At 34.6% G+C, this 19,989-nt stretch overlaps 2 protein-coding genes across 3 annotated transcripts; one reads left to right on the forward strand and one right to left on the reverse strand.

Annotated features, from left to right (window-relative positions):
* Positions 1 to 156: 156 nt before the first annotated feature.
* Positions 157 to 16,262, reverse strand: Br140 (bromodomain-containing protein 140). 2 transcript variants are annotated; one of them, XM_089709136.1, is made up of 23 exons: positions 15,586 to 16,262; positions 15,135 to 15,374; positions 13,689 to 13,832; positions 13,309 to 13,402; positions 13,040 to 13,141; positions 12,618 to 12,756; positions 11,446 to 11,554; positions 11,279 to 11,365; positions 10,956 to 11,175; positions 9,881 to 9,977; positions 9,182 to 9,359; positions 8,479 to 8,642; positions 7,968 to 8,161; positions 7,259 to 7,341; positions 6,722 to 6,857; positions 5,374 to 5,502; positions 5,039 to 5,128; positions 4,428 to 4,542; positions 3,948 to 4,052; positions 3,419 to 3,526; positions 2,655 to 2,772; positions 2,158 to 2,255; positions 157 to 1,941 (listed from the first exon to the last, which is right to left on the reverse strand). In XM_089709136.1, exons 1-23 carry the CDS (start codon positions 16,033 to 16,035, stop codon positions 1,611 to 1,613), a joined length of 3,531 nt encoding a protein of 1,176 aa, XP_089565262.1. In that variant the 5' UTR covers positions 16,036 to 16,262; the 3' UTR covers positions 157 to 1,610. The 2 variants fall into 2 exon arrangements, with proteins under 2 accessions (XP_089565262.1, XP_089565261.1); XM_089709135.1 differs by having other exon boundaries at positions 2,158 to 2,258.
* A 454-nt stretch (positions 16,263 to 16,716) lies between these two features.
* On the forward strand, positions 16,717 to 18,669 carry LOC149478848 (uncharacterized). Its single transcript, XM_089708595.1, has 3 exons — positions 16,717 to 17,187; positions 17,442 to 17,666; positions 18,002 to 18,669. Exons 1-3 carry the CDS (start codon positions 16,895 to 16,897, stop codon positions 18,159 to 18,161), a joined length of 678 nt encoding a protein of 225 aa, XP_089564721.1. The 5' UTR covers positions 16,717 to 16,894; the 3' UTR covers positions 18,162 to 18,669.
* The last annotated feature ends 1,320 nt before the right edge of the window (positions 18,670 to 19,989 follow it).

Genomic DNA, 19,989 nt, shown 5'->3' on the forward strand with positions numbered 1-19,989 from the left:
AATATGAAGTAAAGCTTTTATTCAAACATCTAAATTAAGGAGGTAAAATTTTATAAGAATTGTTAATCTAAAATTTGTTTTAGAAGCCCATTTTATAAAATCCAAGTTCTAACAGTTCAAGGTACCAATAAAATCAACAAAATGAAACCATGAATATAATATTCAACATCTTTAATTCCGTTATTGTCCCATACATATCATTTTTGTCTGTATATTATACGACTACAATTCATTTCACACATGCTTTGATATTTTTATATAAAAGAGATTAAAAGTTAAACATTTTGTACATTTATGAAATACTTAAATCTAATCAAAGAGCCTGCTCAAGATATTTCATTATAAAATGTTTTAAAAATCTATTTACTTCCTTTGGGTGTAAGCTATATTTCTGCCCACAATCAGATCCATTTAAACAGTATATTATGGCAAAAGAAAAGAACAGAATGTAAACATTTAATGGAAAAAACACACACAAGATAAACACTCAATAGCATGATGCTTAAAGTTAAAAAAACTCAAGAGCAAATCAGTGTTAGGAGTCAGAATAAAATATCATTGAAGAGCTGCTACTATTAAAAAACAAATAATCAACAATTTCTAAGACTATTTCATAAATAGCTACACTATTGTATATAAAGTACATGAGTTATTTATAAAACACACATAGAGCCAACAATAGCAAAATTATATAGGATGTCGAGAGTACGATACTGACATCATTTTGAATATTTTTAACAAAATTATTGGTTTGATTTTTACCGTGGTAAAACAATACATGAAAAGTAAAAAAATCAAAAAGAGGAATAACTCTGAATATTTAGCATACTTGATGCATACATCAAAATCGAAGATAGTACCTATTCAAAAGAGAACTAAAGTACATTTTATTTGTTGCTGACTGATTTTGTTGCTGGCTCACATTATCAGTATCCCAAGCTAAGCTTTGATTATTTACATGTACACACATTATTAAATACAATCATACTGAAATACACACTCAATATTATAATATGTAAGTTTGTAATGTTTGGAGGGTAGATGGAAAAACCGCTTATACAATAATTATTAATAATCACCAGTAATGTTAATAATATATAAACGTTGAAAATTCTACAGCTTAATTTTATTACGAATTGATATGAATACGAAATATGAATAAGTTTAAATTGAAAAGTATTGCGATTAAGAAATAAGAGCGAACTCAATTCTCAAATTTATTTTATAGTAACACAAAAACATAATAGGAATAGCAATGTGTAACCTGTAACTTCACAACTAAATAATAGTCCCCATCAAGATAATCTCAGCTTTCACTGTAATTTAAAATCACAGCGCTACTTCAGTTCTCTACATTCTATAAGTATCTTGTTATCTAATCATAAGTTTTTCACATACAATTTAAAAGATTAATCCTGATGCAAAAAATGTCGCAAAAGTTACGCAATACGCATTCAATCCCATCTCTTATTCATACATTTCTCCATCTACCCTCATATAACTGTTTAATCGCTGCTATCACTCGACTCCGGCGTTTTGATCTTCATATTGGAGAACATGCCAAAACTGAACGTGCGGTGTCGTTGCGGCCTCTGCCTTCTGAACCTTTGTCATTTCTCCCCATCAACTTGTTTCCTGAACTGCATCGCGTCCCCAAAAGCTTTCTTCACCGCCTTTCTATCTGTTGGTTTCCTAGATTCTACTAACTTTGCTTGATCTACTGCTTTGTCTATGCCTAATTGTTCCAATTTATTCGGTGGCAGCCATTGCCAAGTACGCTTCACGTCGAAGAATAAAACAAGGTATAGGATTGGTTCATGGGAGTAGTTCTTCTTGAGATTTAATACGTCTTGCGGTGGTACGGGGAGAGGTACGCCGTTATAGACGAAACCTTTTGGCATTTTCGGGTCTATTATAAGTGCTGGGTACCATGGGTAACCTCTGAAATTGAAGAAATTTGAATTATGTATTGTAATTTATGTGTGTTATAGTGACAATAAGTTATTTAAATAATTATTTTCTTTTAGCCAAAAACAATATTGTCTAATTAAGAACCTCCTCTTTTTTTCTAAGTCGATTAAAAATGTCAGTGTAGTACAAGCAACATTTTTCTTTATATTAAAAAAAATAGATGAAACCTGTATATTATGTAATTACCTGCATTTGGCCCATACTAACTGCAAAGGCTCCAGATGGACATCTGTGCCTGAACTTTTCACGGGCGTTTTAGATGTCGTCGACCGTGTGCCGCGACCCTGCTGCAAGTCACATTATTTATTCATTTATTTCAAAAGCGAACAATTGTTGACTCTATATTACTACACTAAATGAAATAAAAACAAAGGTACAACACTTATTGCGTTTGCTTACAGAATATAAACACAAAATACACGAACAAGTGGATTATTTTGAAGTGAAACTAACGATAAAATAAATACATATATAGTTTACGGAATATATATAGTTTGCGGATACCTAGCATTAGCAATAATACCATGTACTATCCGTCAATTTATGAAGTAGCATAAGTCTAAATAAATATTAATCTAAACTAATTGAGCAATATATATATTTAGTGTATATATTTATATATATATTTTGATATATCAACTTCTCTCAACTAAACATATTATACACTTTTCTACAAAACTAACCTTTTGCGGTGTAGTGGGAGGTTCCTTTTCAACATCAGCTGTTTGCGCTCGTCTCGGTCGCCGGCGTCTGTCCGTCGCACCGTCCACGTTTGCTTCTACAGCCTCGTTGTTGCTTGACCTGTATAAATAAATAAATAAATATTATAGGACATTATTACACAAATCGACCTAGTCCCACAGTAAGCTCAATTAAGGCTTGTGTTCTGGGTACTAGGCGACGATAAATATAATATTTAATAAATACATATATAGATAACACCCAGACCCAAGAACAAATAATTGAGTTCATCACACAAATATTTGCCCTGACCGGGGATCGAACCCGGGACCGTCGGCTCAGTAGGCAGTTACTTTACCACTGCGCCAACCGCGTCGTCGGTTATAATAATGGTAAAAGTATGGAATATTACATCAATCAATGAATCAATCAATCGATATTTTTTGACAAATAATTAAAATAAATTTGAGTACGTACCAACGTGTGGAATAATGCACTTTACATACAAATATTGCTGTTCTACTTTGTAACTAGGCACAACATTTTTCAATAATTAGTAATTATTTTACTACTGTTTACATACTGTTCCCATTGTAGAAGAGGTCCTATAATTTTTATTTCGGAAACATACATTACATTTTATACCGTTAAATATGTAAAGAATTTACAAATTGACATCATTTTGATTTTGAATTGAATTTGACTTTGACATCATTTTGATTTTGAATTGAATTAAACAAATGATAATAATTATAATGCTATTCACCCTTCATTATCACTAGAGGAGAGTGAACACGATCTATCGGATCCGTTCTCGTCGTAATGTGTGCACGAGGAACATGATTGCGACCACACGGAACTGCTGCTTGACGACCTGCGGACAAAAAAAAATTAAATTGATAACCTCCTCCCTTTTTTTGAAGTCAGTTAATGTTTACATACATATCGATAGAAGTGCGATTCTACCTCTTCACAAACATTCACATGCAATAAAAAACCTTAACTTTCGACAAAGCTCAAAATTTGTCCGAGGCAAAACTGCCTACATGTCTATTGGTCGAGTTTTCCAATAAGCGTTTAAATATTTTATACAATGTTGCTCAGATATTTTTGTCGATTTCTTATTAGGCGAATATAGAAGGGGGGCACTTGTTCATAATTTAATTTAATTTAAGAATTATTATCAATAAGAACATGATTTTTTACTAAGATTTTAGACAGAGTTACTATCTCATAAAAAATATGAAGAAAAGTAAATACTATAAATATTAATATTATTTAAAAAACAATCTTACCTGGATAAAGCTAAATCACTATCCGAACCCACTTCGCCGGGTGGACCGCGGTATTGAAGGAAAGACGCCGACACTGGCGCTTTACTATCTGAAGGTAAAGATGATCTGAAAATAAAAACGTCGTCTCTTATAAAAGTTAAAGATTTTCACGACATTTTTTTCTTTTGATAGAGCAAAGCCAATAGTGAATGGACTCTGCCTCGAGGGCATATTACAGTTCAAAATCTTCCGAGGTAAATAAAAGTACTAAATAAGGTCATAACATTGTAATAAAACACATAACAAGCAATTCCTACCAATTAAAGACCTTATAAGCGATTTCTTCCAAGGAACCCATATAAACAAACAAAAATACTTTATTGTGCACCACAGAGAAAAGTACAAATAAGGACACAATACATTAGTTAATAAAAGAGCACAACAGCATATACATAGAAATTCAAAAAAGATAGTTGTATCAAATTGAGCATAATTACATACCTAAATAGATCAGGAGATGACGGTTTCTCTTTGTCCTGTTTCCGGGGCCGTCCGCGGCCCTTTTTCCTCGGTTCCGGGGCACGTCCCAAGCTGGCTGATAATGTGGGCAACGTTGCTATAACACGTGTACATATCAAATAAAGTATAATTCACTGCTTTTTAACATATAGACCCATTTTCTAAGATTTTTATTACATTAATGTACCCACTCCACCTGGTTACCTTAGCTTTGTGGTTTTTATGTTTTTATAAGCTGTGTTTAAGCTTGAGAATTTGGTGTATTAATAAGGGCCGATTTTTAAATGCTTGGATAAAACTTATCCGAACAATAAAATATTACACGATTATATTAAAATGTCACGTAAACTGTCAAATACAGGCAATTAGAATACGTTTCTTCAAATGGTAGTTTTATACATTATTCGACGAATAAGTTTTAACCAAGGATTGAAAAATCGGCCGTAAAAGATACTATTAACTGTATAGATGTAAATATGAATTAATGTTTCTATTCGCTAAACTCTATCATCTATGGTCATTCATATATACTGCATAAGCATATGCAACCATCAAAATATATATCCTTGTTCTTATTTATCTATTTTCCTTACCATCAGAACCAAAGCTCTTAGGCGGTGTAGTGATTGTAGAGGGCGGGACCAGCAAGGTTGGTTTTCTAAGTCCTCCCAAAAGGCCAAGTCCTATGAATTTAATTCGAATTAAATGAATGAAAGTAATTACTTTTGTTATAAATAACTAAGAACCTATGACAAACTTTTAATTTACAACTATAAAATAAAGAAGAAATATTTAAATGATTACTCACAAAACGTGATTTTTTATAATTCAGATTTTATGCACTTTTCTCATTAGAAAAAATAATTTTATATAGTTAAAAAAAAGAAAAATATATATCCCACTATTTTAATATATTGAAAACAAATACCTGGACTGGTTGTTGTTGTCTCTGGCACTTTAGTGGGTGACTTATCAGGCGTCACCAATTTTTGTGTCCGCTCCACTTTTTGTGTCTTCTTGTTGGTTATCGGTGTTTCTGAGTCTGATGTGGCCGTTTCTGAATTGATAATAATATTAATATTAACTTATAATTAGAAGAAATTTCATAAAACGTCGTCTTATTTCAAAATAAAAATCTTAAATAACAGAATTTAATATTCAGTTTTATAGCATTTAAATGCTTTATAAATGCGACATTTTTAACCTATCACGCGTCTGGCGCACAGCCGGCACCGATCCCGATAGTGTCAAGGGAGTTCACGAAATCTAGCTTTTTTATGACTACCGAGTTTGAAAATTTTATTTACCCTATTGTTCTATAATTATATGCCATGTATTATATATTTTTGGAAAGAGGAAGAAACTAGTTATAGCATAAAAATGTAATCATGACGATATATTTTTTCTATAAAATTATAAAAAAATGATTTTCTTTTGTTTTAATTTTAATTGCTTACATACTAACACTTACATGATAATGCTGAGTCATCAAATGATCATATTCACGTTTTCATATCACTACACGATTGCCAAATACATTCACTTATATTTTCACACATTTAACACAACGTATTTCACTATGAATAATAACAAATCTCCATTATTCACAAACAAGAAAAAAAGCGCCATTTTGCGTCTTCCGCACTGAAAAGTTGAGACACTTTTTCACTGAGTATTCTTCAAATATCCCTAAAACCAATATCATAAACGTATTCTACGTAAAATTTCCAGTAATATACGTCTCAATTATCACTCATCTAATTATTCCTCTCGGCATAATTCACAATCCAAATATTCGTTGAACAAGACAAATGTCACAAACTATGGCCGATGACGCAACTCAATCAATGATTCACTTTTTTTTTTTATTTTGTGGTTTTGGTCTCTATTGCCTGTCTCGGAGTCGTGTCGATTCGAATTATAAATGTTTAAGGCATAGAGAAATATTTTTTATACTGGAAACATTCACTTGTAATTCACTACAGATGGCCTTCAATGTCACGGGCCGCGTTAGGCACAGAGTTTGTGCGCACGACGCTACAGTACAATTTGCGTTACGACACAAATATTGTGCGTAGAACGTGTCACGGGTTAAGGAATAGAAAAAATTCGATCACGATCGCCTATTCTTTAAAAATTCAGGTACCTGCGCGCTCGTGCATTCGCAGCTAACTTCCAAACCGCCATTAAGTTTGAATCGAACTTTATCATTGCTATAAAAATACCATAGACAACACATTGCACCATAGTCTAGTCTATGGTTGGTATCAACATACCATTATCCTGCAAGTGCCTCGCCACAGACAACGCAGGTCGTCCTCTCCCCCTCCTCCCGCGGCGGCCCCTCCCCCTCCCCCTCCCACGCCACCAGTTGCGGTTCACTTTGTTCTTCACTGCTGGGGATGTGTCGCGCTGCAAAAAAACAAAACATAATATCTCAAATAATTTTAATAATTACTAGCTGCCCGCGGCTTCGCCCGCTTTGTCTAAAACCTAAAAAAAATCAAAATTATATACTAAAACCTTCCTCTTGAATCACTCTATCTATTAAAAAAACCGCATCAAAATCCGTTGCGTAGTTTTAAAGATTTAAGCATACAAAGGGACATAGGGACAGAGAAAGCGACTTTGTTTTATACTATGTAGTGATGAGCAGAAATCGCTATTACAGCATTAAGAGCAGCTTTTTTGGGTGAAGTTTTGTACAATAAGGCATTTATTTATAGTCAATTTTATGTAATATTTGTCTATTTAGGACAACTACATATGAAATATTTTTTTTTATTGTGAAAGTTATAAAAAAAACTTCATACCGTATCATCCTCAGATGCTCGCTGTGCACTAGGAGCCCGTTTTTCACTTCGCGCTACTGACACACCACGTTCACTGCGGGTATCTATGAAAATAATAATTTTCTAATTCAATCAAATATAAATATTACACTTATTTTATTTTAAATATTTTTTCTAAGCTTTTTACATACTCACATTATTTTTACATACTATCTCTTTAATTACATGAGTATATAATTAAATTACTTCTGGCGTTACAAAAGTAAAAAACTACACAAAGCACTGGCTCGTAGCTGCTCGCGAATATTAGTCTGTCCACGAGTGGTCCACGTGCTATTACTTCTGCTCTGCCAGCCTCACGCATGTCACGCCGCATTCATATATACTAATATTATAAAGCTGAAGAGTTTGTTTGTTTGAACGCGCTAATCTCAGGAACTACTGGTCCGATTTAAAAAATTCTTTCGGTGTTAGATAGCCCATTCATCAAGGAAGGCTATATATCATTACGCTAAGACCAGAGCAGACAGACATGAGCGGACCAACGCAGGTGAAACCACGAAGCGCAGCTAGTATTAACCCATTGAGCCCCAAGCGGCCCGATCGGTCCCAGACACATTAGATATTCTATTGTGTCTGTGGTTCCGGGGCCTGAGTTACTACATATAGAAATAAAGAAATTTGAATTTGAATTTTTGAATTTGAATTTGAATAGATAGTGGGCACTCACCAGCAGTCCGCTCGCTGTCGCTGCTGCTCCGGCGGGCTCGCGAGTCGCAGCTGCGCCTGCGCCGCGGGCTGCCCCGCTCGGGCGACTCGCCCGCGTCACCGTCACCCGCAAGCGCACTCATACCAGCCTCACGTACGTCACGCCGTGCCTGCCTGAATACAGGCTTGCATTGGTCGCGCATTTTAACACCCGCTCTGTAATTAAATGAAAAAAAAAAGTTTGCATGTCCTAGTGTACACACGTAAGAAGTGAAACTACTTTATGACCTTATTTTAAAAAAAATAATTTACTATATGCAACTTTACAAAAATACGTCGAATCACGCGTGGTAGCTCCGTGGTAGGTATAAGAAAAAGATGGCGCGTAACGGAAAAATGTCACGCGTAACGAAAAAATGTTACACAAAATTTTTTTCCAACCCCGATAAAGAAGTTTCACTTCAAAAAAATAAAAGTAAGCTAGAACGATAAAATTTTCATTTGCACTAAGTTAGGTTTCGTAGCTAACTTACTTGTAGAAAACAGTATCCTTATTATTGTATGTGAGACAATTTTCGATCATGAGTTGGAAATCAGCTTCCACATCATCTATGGTCTTGTAGAGGCCCTTGTCCAATTTCTTGCCCATCGTGCTGAGATCCATCGGGTGTTTCACGATTGTACTATAATCAGGTACCTGGGAAAAACATAATGCATAACAGTTGAATAATCTATTCTTAATATTATAAAGCTGAAGAGTTTGTTTCTTTGAACGCACTTATCTCACGAACTACTGGTCTGATATGAAAAAAAAATTAATTATTTAGATTTAATTATTAGATTAGATAGCCCATTTATCGAGGAAGGCCATAGGCTATATATCATCACGCTAAGACTAACAGGAGCGGATTAATGCTGATAAAACCTCGAGGTTCTCATCAAAATATTATAAAGCTGATGTGTTTGTTTGTTTGAACGCGCTAATCTCACGAAATATTGCTCCGAGTTGAAAAATTCTTTCAGTGTTACATAGCCCATTTATCGAGGAAGGTTATAGGCTATGTATCATCACGCTAAGGCCATCAGGAGCGGAACAATGAGGATAAAACCGCGGGGCACAGCTAGTAAAATATTATCTAATAATTGTACAGCACGCAGCGCTCCCACACGCGCGTGTACTCCGCCTTCAGCCACTCGCTTGCATACAGCGACACCCCCCACACTCCCCCCACTCACCTCGTTGAGATCCACCGGCTCGGTGAATATGTCGCTCGCGTCGCGCTGTCGCAGCTGGCGCAGCAGCTTGTGCAGCGCGGCGCGGTCGGGCCGCAGCGAGTGCAGCACGCAGCGCTCCCACACGCGCGTGTACTCCGCCTTCAGACGCTCCCGTTTGCGTACCAGCTCGCATAACAACCTGAAAACAAAAAAAAATAGACGGGTTGCACTCCGGGAGTGCCGGCAGAAGTGAAAACTTGATTATTAACGTTGAGTATGTTTGATATTTTGGAATGGTATCCGTCTTACGCTTTTTCGATCAGGTCACGTGTTCCTGACGCGAGTTTAAGATTTTATACCCATTACAGAAAAAGTGCTCAACGCCGCTAAAGAAGTTTTCACTTCAAAAAAAACGTTTTTTGGCAACAGAAATTACAATTAAATCATAATATCAAAAATTTCCAATGAAACATACAAATACAAAAAGAGCGTGTGTGCCGAACACACGTGTTAGAAGTGAAATTTGTTTGGCAAGATTCAAAGACCCCAAAATCGTGACCTTACTCCATAACGTGACGTAATTGACATGAAGTGACCTTGAAATTTTACTATCAACGCGCCTAAAAAGTTTCATTTCAAAAAAAATTTTTTTTTGGCCACAAAAAATACAACAAAATCAAATAAGAAATTTCCTTTGAAACATACAAATAAAAAACATACCTCGCTCTTTCCAGATCTTGTCTAATTCTCTGCCAATATTTGAGTTGATTGCAAAGTTCTCGAACATTCACTGTACCATCCTGGATACCTCGGCTACCTGTAAACAAATCATTAAAGATACATTTTACAAAAATACCTAATGAGTATCACTCACACATTTTAAGCTTTTCTACCATGAAATAAGGTGTAAATTTCAATGAATGTTTCACACAACTCTGTTCGGACATTTTATGATGCTCTGTTATAGGTTTTTGTGATTTGTGTTGAGCGAGTAGTTGTATCTATCCACAATCTTCTAAGGCCAAGCGCGCACCACGATTTTAATTTTTGCGACACGATTTAAAAATCGCGCTGTAGAAAATCGCAGAGAGTACGGTGCGCGCACAGCGATAATTTAATAGTGATCATTACTCACTTCATCATTGATTTCGTACAAGTTGCTTGTCTTTATTTACTACTTCGGAGGATAAGAAAAAAAAAGAAAATTCGTCAATATTGGACTCATCCTTTTACAGCAGATAGAATTGTCAATGGTTTCTTTTATCAGAAATACAATGAACTTCGGATGTATCCCAAAAAATTCTTTGGCTATTATAGAATGAAAATTCCGCCAAAAGGCCGCCCATTGCGCTTTTTTATTTTTTTTTTATTATTGTAACCTTTATGTACCTATATTTTGTTTCTTGCACAATAAAGTGTTAAATAAATAAATTCAAACTTTTGACAGATTACTGAGTTCATGTTTACCAAACAGTACCTACCTATATAACTACGATGTTTACTGTTGGACAGACGAAACACAAGTGAAGTGCCGGCCGGGCCCGAGTGTGCGATTTTATTATCGCAGTGCGCGCGGTACCATACAATTTCATATTCTGCATTTGATTTTCGCGACAATCGCGTCGCGAGCAGTCGCAGCAAAATGTGACAAATCACAATTTTAAAATCGCTGTGATTATTTAATCGCATGTGCGCGCATTGTCATAGTAACTCATACGTTGTATTTCTGCGATAAAATAATCACGCTGCAGAAAGTCGTGGTGCGCGCTAGCTCTAACGTAATAAGAAAACTCACCATGATGACTAGTCAAGCTCTGCAATCTTCTCAACAGCGGCACTCCGTTCCTACTATGCCGTTTGAGCGTCCAATACGCTAGTAGTCTCTTCATCAGCTGTGCACGTGCGCTGGGCGGCCCGTGGGCCAGTTGCGCTATCTCAGCCACTCTCTCAGCTGGTAGTGTAGGCACTAACACTACGGGTGCCCATGTCCGCTTTAGTGCTAGTACTCGACGAGCCTATCACAAAATAATATTTAATAAATACAAATTCTACCCATGCTTTGTAAAAGTTTTATAATTGTTAATATTTTTATTTAATTATAGCTAATAAAATACTCACTTGTTTAATTTTATCCCTGCCCTTCTGTCTGATTGCTGACAAATCACCAGACTTTGTGTCACCTTCAGATTCGGCTGCTTTTCGCTCCTATGTATACATAGTAAAATTAAAATAATAACACATCCTTCATACAATTATATAAGATGTTTTCTGTTCACACAATATACCTGCAATATATGCGCAGGAGTGTGCGCATCGCAGTACGCCATTTTAGCAACTTGCACCGGCTGGCTCGGGTCCCGCCCGGTGCCAGCTGCTTCCATCTTCATGTATAACCTGATATATGATTCAATACATTATTTATACTATGAACGAATAGCAAATATTGGTATTTGCATATTTGTGGGAGTAATATCGCCAGTAGAAGAATATATTATCTATAAATTTATACTATTTTAAAGCATCATTTTAATATCACTCACATCCCCACCAACACATTGGAATGCATATAATCAACCATTCTCTATACTTCACTTTTAAAGATTCTTACCTGGCATGGGCGTTGAATCAACGGACTAGTTAAATTAACCGTCTATATACACTCAACGATTCGACTAGTCCATCGTTCATCAACGGACTAGTTGAATTCAACGACTAAACAAAAGAGTCGAAACGCTCGTCAACGCGTCCGCGACGGTTAACTCTTCGACGTGGCCGTATAATAGTCCACCGTAGACGGCTAAACGACTCGTCGTAGACGGCTCGTCAGTCGACACGTTTGTATCAACTACCGTTGATAGTTCAATAATTTTACCGTTAATTCCCTTTGACTTTTAATGAGATTACTATGATAAATGCTCGAAATATTGAAAAAAAAGGAGATTAATTTGTATTAATTTGATATTATTGAATTGTCTTAAAAATCTAAGATATTTTTTTTTATTCAGTTAATTTATTACATATCATAAGGATTACCTACCTATAATAATATATTGAATAATGTTAAAATATCGACTATAACTAACGACTTAAAACGACAAGTTAAAACATAAACAAAAACTTGGTAATAGATAGGTGATATATATAATTGTTAAAAAACAGCTTTGACTTCTTCTTTACTAGAGACAACCCTGACATTGAATTCTTTGAAAATCTATAATTCGTAATAACTTCGTGGTAAGAATGTGGAATTTTACATGTAGAGTGTAGACCTGTTCAAGGTAACGAACGTTCGATTACCAATACCGTCGCGCGTCGGTCCACCGTGTCAATTCGTTTCAGTTTACACATCGACTAGTCGAAGATTTTAACTAGTTGATCGACTAGTTGATGAACGACATTTAACGGACTAGTCTCGTCGATGAAAAATGCGTCGACGACCCATTCCTAAATTTCTTACCCAGCCTGTTGCGCACAAGTAACATGGAACGCAGAATAACAGTTGCTTCTATGGCACTGTATGCACGCCCCAACGCCTCTCTGCTTGCACACCATGCACTGTAGCTTCCAACGCGCAGGCGGTATCGTTTCTATTGAATCTGGAACATTTGTGATATACGTTAGTTTTTGAATCACAAATCAAAATATATTAAATGAATTAAAAATACATACTGAAAGGGTAAATATGAAATGTTGAATATTAATATTTTATATAAAATTATACTTTCGCCAGAGCTACATTATTTTCTCAATAAAAACAATTAAGGTATTAACCATGCATGTCAACTTAAATTTTTAGTTAGAAACTGTTCACATGTAAAACAAAGTGGTAAAAAATATTTTTTCTATTTGAGGGTAGTTAGGATAGTGTTTATCGCTTACCAATAGGCTCCAAAAAGACGGTATTCGCGAATCGAACTTCAGGAATCCAAAGCGCGCACACTACGTGTGCCCATGTCCCTTGGTCTGTTTGTTTGAATGCACCTAAAAAAATATTTTTTTATTCATGGATTCATGTGACTAAACAAATTCAACAAAAAATTGTTCATTATTTTTTTTAATGATTTGAATGATAAGATTAATTAATAAATAGTAATTTTACTAATGTACATTGATTGTTACGTGAATTAGAACTTTTTGATTATATTTACCTCCAGTGTTTGGACATAGAACACAGTTAACAAGTCTAGATGGTGATTGTAAGCATCTTCTGCAGAGCCACTGGCCCTCTGGTATGTATGGCACCTACAAAAAGCATACAAATATTTCTAGTTTACTTTTTAGTGTACTTAACTTTTGAACTATGTGAACCTACTTAAAAAATATGATAGACTCTGCACATATTGCAACATCAAAGCTTTAAATGTTAGGTTCAATAATATGTATAATGAATAAGTTGCATTTAAACACTCCTAAAATTCTTTAATTTCTAAATGTATAATACTTTTGATCTAAGATCTAAGTTAATCAATATAATATGCATATTTAAAACCTGAAGTAAGATTCAGACAAATAATACAAATATACATACTCCATAGCAATCCTGGTGGACAGCCAAATTGCACATGTCACAGAATAGAATGACATTAGTGTTTTGACACTCTCCATCCATGCATATGCAACATACTGCGTCTTCATCCACTGTTGCTGCCGTTTGCTGACCATTTTGGGATGCCTGTAAATAGAAATATGAATTATTAAAAAATTATATATATAATTATTAATTATGTTCTTTATATACTTTAAGTGCCTAAAGAACAATCTCAGAATAAAATGCTAATTGGTGAAAGGGTGTAATGAGCTTATGCAGTTGTAATTTATTCATATTTCCTACAATCCTAACAAAAACAAAGTGGTCTAATTTTAACATAGGTCACCTTTTTAACACCAATGAAATTTTTTATTTATCCTTTTTACCAATTCATTTATTTATGACACTCCACATACCTTGACCAGCTTTTATAATGGGATTGAACTAACAGAATTAATGTGCAGGGTTTTTTTATGTTATTTGTGACACAGTGTACTTTATTAAAGTTCTTACCTCAGAATGCTCGCTCTTTGAACATTAAAACTTTTTAAAATGGCCTTTTTCTTTACAAAACATGATTTAGTAGTTTCTGAAGTTTCCTATATACTTTCTTAATGTAAAAAAATATATAAAAGTCTCATTATACAACATTACATTAAACTAACTAGCGACCCGCCCCGGCTTCGCACGGGTGCAATGCTGATACTAAATACACTACAGAAAAACTGTGAACGTTGTATATAAAAACATAGCAGCCCGCTCCGGCTTCGCACGGGTATAAAATAGATAGCCCGCGGGCGGCTGGCCGGTACCGCCGAAAACTCTGCGTCCCGCAATTTTTAAATCTGTAATATCTTCGAAAATATTCACTTAAATCATACGGTGTAAAGTGCCATATAGATCTATATTAAATGAACAATGTATTGAAGGTATTTAATTGGTTAAGAATTAATGCTGTATTGGTTAAAATCGCATCGAAAATTAGCCATTATTTGTCGTAAAAAGTAAATGACAAAAAAAAGTTATTATGGGTTATCCATAAGAGATAGACATATACCATCGCGGACTTTTCTGCAGACCTTTTCAATGTGTATAATACTTAGTACATTATTTTGATAAAACTCGTAGGGTTCAGCCTGCGTTTGCAATGTAAGCGGAAAAAATGTAATTTTTTACGCCATCACATTAGAAAGCTCAAAAATAACAGTACTTCTCCACTATTTAATGGATGTTATTATACATATAAACCTTCCTCTTGAAACACTCTATCTATTAAAAAAAACCGCATCAAAATCCGTTGCGTAGTTTCAAAGATTTAAGCGTACAAAGGGACATAGGGACATAGGGACAGGGAAAGCGACTTTGTTTTATACTATGTAGTGAAGATACAATTTATTAGTACTTGAACATACACTCAACCCAAAAGATAAATTCGGGAATACTCACTTGAAAGTAAGATTCCTTCTCTAAGCGATCCATGAGTAGTTCCAAGGTATCAACAGACACAGGCGGTAAGCCCTGCTTGGCTCGATTCTTGTTGATAATTGAGAGCCAGGCTGTATCCTCCTCATCAACATCATATTCAACCTCTCCATCTAGTTCTTCAGCAGATTTCTCAATGAAACGGATATATGCGTTTGGTCTAGCAGGTGCGTCACAAACTCGCTCATTGTAATCTTCGATCAGCTGCAAGTGGATATCATCTAATGTTTACTTTTTATGGGTAAGTTATATAAGGTAAAGAAACAGAAGTCTGACTACAATGTTGCATCCAAATAAACTTCATTAAAGCAATAATGTATCATTTGTATATTCAGGTGTTGATAAAAATAGTGTAATATTAAAATGTATTAAATGATAAACCATTACTATTACAAATACATGCAAAACATATTACCCTGAAGCTTGCTTCTGGCAACTTAACATGTGGTTCTTGTGGTGGTTCCACAAATGGTAAAGGCTTTTCTAACTCGGCATTCCGCTTTTCCCATTCCTCCAATGAAATAACAGGTACAGGCTGATCGATCGGCAATCTACTTATTTTTCCATCAATTTCAAATTGTACTACTTTTTGTGCCTCAGCAAACGTCAATGCTTCCTTTGGTGGACTTTGTAAGGCGATGTCCCCAGTTGGTACTGCTGCTCTTGATCTCCCTTTTTTTCTGTTATTAGTAACTGTAGGAGTCGCCGGTGTTGGATTATCATGGTCGTAATTTACCAGATGATATTGTAAACCACACAAACTTTTATACACTTTATCGCATTTCTCTAGCGGACATTGATAAGGCGGCGGTCTATTTTGTCGCAACTTTTTGCAAAACTCTAGCACATCGAAATCCAAACCCATTTTTACGAACACAATTACAGCGTCATAACATTCAAATTAGGTGAATTAAAATTGACGAAGATATTCCATATGAATAGAGGATCAAGGAAAGCAACGGTCCTTTACTCGTTTTACACTAGAAATACATGTTTTTTTGGTAAAGTGAAAGGTGTAACCGTATAATTTTTACGCCACAAGCGTGAGAAAATAATTTCACCGAAGTGTCGAACAGTGTCGAACTTCGAAGTACGAAAACAAGAATAATTTGACGTTTCGGTAATAAAAACAATATATTATGTAGAATGTTGCCATTTAAAAACCTAATCTCTTTATTTATAGGATGCATAAATATTAATAAACCTTTGAATATAAAACAAGCAATAAAATCAACAATACGGGTGATGTAAATGGTACATATTATATTTAGTGAATTAGTAAACATAATAATTCACATAACTAACGCGATAATCTTGTGTGGGAAGACATAATTTTATGTGAAACAAAATGGACATAATTTAACGTCATTTGCTTTGTATATTAATAATAAAACGCTAAATTAACTTTATATCATTTTAATCGATAATTCGATCTAACGTATTATTTAATACTCTAAAAATAATAAATTTTCCCAAACATATTTCCAGAAATTTCTCATACCTACTTTCTCAATCCCTCTCCCTGACCTGTCGATTGTTGTCACTCATGTCAGTTCTAGTTCTGTGTTCTGTGGTTGAATGTCAATCATTTTCTTGTGATTTTCTTGTTGTCAAGCATCGAAGTGTTTATTGTTTTGGAGATTATCAGAAAATATTTGAGGATACAGAAGCATATCTACGATTTTAAATCTGCGTACAAACTACAATCGTCAACTCTATCACAAATGGATGTGTATGGGTATCCCATGTATCAGTATAATCAGTCTGACGAATTGGCAAAGCAGATGTATGCACATCAGGCATTGGCTTCCACGATGCAATATCCCAGTACTTCTAATCGGGCTATAAACGAGTGTGCTGCAATGCCACCTCCTACAGGAGCGCGGTGGAACATCCAGGGGCTAACATGGAGCTTGCAATCTCCTCCGAATCTCGTTCAATTCACAGCTCAAACACAAGTAGACAGCAAACCAATTATACATTGCAAGAGGAAGAGCACAGATTTGGAACCATCTATGTAAGTATACTGCGAAAACCAATTCTCTTCGTCATTCTTCTTCAGTCTTCATTTTATGTTATTGTTAACACAATTATTATGCAGCAATGTCTTGGTTAAGAATGTAGGACAAGGACTACTGTTGGAATGTGTAATAAATTCAAATGGAAGAAGAATATGCATACAAATTATGTGTATCAAATGATAAATCAAATTGTATTTAAGATAATAATACTATATGGTGCATACGACTCAAATTAATCGTCTTATTACAGTCCCGCAAAACAGTTGATCACAGAGGAGAAAATGGCTGCGCATTTCAACAGCCTCCACATATCAAAAGACTATACACAGCACTCGCTAGCCTCTGAAGATGTAATGGAATTATCGGTGGATCCAACATTGATCAGTGAACGGTTGAAAGGTCATACAATAGTGCTTTCAGAGGATGTTAAAAAGTTAACGGAGGAACCATTACTCCCCGCTTCACTTATAGAACGGTGAGTATAGATGTCATGCTGTATGAGATGTGATTAAAAATATTGATTCCTTTAATTTTTTCTACATGGGCAAACAGTATTCTGCCCATAGTGACATGATCTTTTGAAACAAAGTAGCCCATGTTATCATGTTTGATAACATGACTCTCTGACCAGTGACCACACATATCCATGTACACAAATTTTTGTTGAAAAGTATGAACTACTATTACTGTAATAAAGATTGTGATAGCCTCTGTCTACCCCTGCCTTGTGAAAGGCCCATGACATCTTATTCAAACACGCATTATGTATTCTATAAAGCTTCTTAATTAAAATTGATTTTTCTTTTACAGAATTCAGAAACCACAAATGTCACTAGTAGTCTGGAAACCTCGTGAGGAAATTATTAAAGTCAAACCAGAGGATGAGAAATCAAATGATGAAGATGGAACAAAGAAACGGAATGGTGTTCTCGTTCCACCGGAAAACTCTGGGATGGACATAGAAATGTAATTTTATGTCTATAATATATAAGAAATAATGTCTTCAATATTATGTGTAAAGTGGGTAAGTTTAAGCACTGATCTATCTTCTTAGACTCAAAGGTTACTTAATTTTGAGATTAGGTTCAAAATATGTGTATTGTGTACTCAATATTTTGTAACATTTGAGTATGATTTCATAATAACAAATTTTTTCTGAAACACTTTTCTATGATTTTGTCTCCTTTTTAGGTTAGATTAAATTTTATAATATCAAATGGCATGTACCTTCTTATTTTTGGCTTTAATTCATTGTAACTTGACAAAGTTCATTCATTCATCATAGTTTCATTGTAACTCACAAAGATTGTGTTCTCTTTGTATTAAGCAAATATATTATATTTGTGGTGCTATTGCTTCATTGTGAATAATCTAATCATTACATTTCTTAAACTATCTCAAATATTAGAATTGTTTTAAAATTGCCACAAATCTAAAAAAAACTACAAGTACATGTCATTATAAGTTATATCTATACATTTTAATGGTACGGGAGCTATTAACGTTTTAAAAAAAGTCATTTTAATATAGTTGGGTTTTTGATATACTGTTTCTCTTGCTATTTCGGTTAGAGTCCGGGCTGTCTGGCTGGCGGTAGTGGTTGCGTTTATTAGTGCGCACAGGAAAATATCCGTAATTTAAAGTCATTTATTAACGCGTAATTTTTTATCTTTTGCCTTTAGATAGATCCATCAGACATAATTTTTTTATTGCAAGACGTTTTTTTCGTTGTTAAATAGGTGCCATACGCAATTTTTTATTTCAAAATAATTAAAATGTCATCGAAATAAGTGAAATTACATCAACATGAGTCCGCTTAAAAGGTAAGTAATAACTTTATTACTTATATTATATTATCCTTTTTTAATACAGTAAAAGTTCCTTATTCGCGCTTCCTTCATTCGCGGTTTCACTATTCGCGGATGGAAAAAATGCGACTTAAATCCTGTATTCGCGGCCTAAAATTCGTTATTCGCGGATCGAATCGGTACATACATATATGTATTTACCTAAATAAAAACCATTCGTTATCCTTAGTAAACGCTTGAACTACAACTACGAATTTATAATGTCGACTAAAAAAAATGAAAAACGAGTAAAAAGTGACAAGCCATTGCCTAAACCTGAAGATAATACCTAATTAAATGGTAATTAATAAATATGTTTGGTCAAAAACTTAAATTAAACTGGTTTCTTTATGTATTTGCTTTTTTATTTCGTCACCTAAGAACGTATTCCCTATAACCCCATACAAATTACCATTCCTTATTCACGGTTTCTCTATTCGCGGCACATTTACGGAACCTTGCCCGCGAATAAGGAACTTTTACTGTACTTATATTGAATAATTAGTAAACTAATATTTTTAATAGATGGTTTCATATTTATTACACTTTTGGGTATTAATATGAATTTGATGATATTTGGTTTTTATCACAGAACAGTAAAAACATATAGAAGTGCTGTAATGTCTAATTAGTATGAAAACCAGTGTCGCCAAACCCACACATTTAAACCGATAGTTATACAGTACACTACAAGTAAACTATGCCTTTGATTGGACAGCTTAATTTGAGTAAAAACTGACTTAGGTTATAAATTCAGCATTTCAATATGTACCCTAACGCACCATGTTACTATTTATTTTAGTATAACATCCCTAGGTATATTAGCTGTTTTGTTTCTCATTGCACAGAAATTCCAAATTCGAAAACATTCAGCTACTCCACAACAGAGGGCGTTAGTTTTCGATAGATATAAATTTGAAACGCAACACATAGAGATAAGGTTGAAATTTG

The sequence above is a fragment of the Colias philodice genome, chromosome 21, assembly GCF_061535455.1.
Source record: "Colias philodice isolate Cphi_HAF_F1 chromosome 21, ilColPhil1 Martin Lab GWU primary, whole genome shotgun sequence".
In the NCBI taxonomy this organism is placed as follows: domain Eukaryota; kingdom Metazoa; phylum Arthropoda; class Insecta; order Lepidoptera; family Pieridae; genus Colias; species Colias philodice.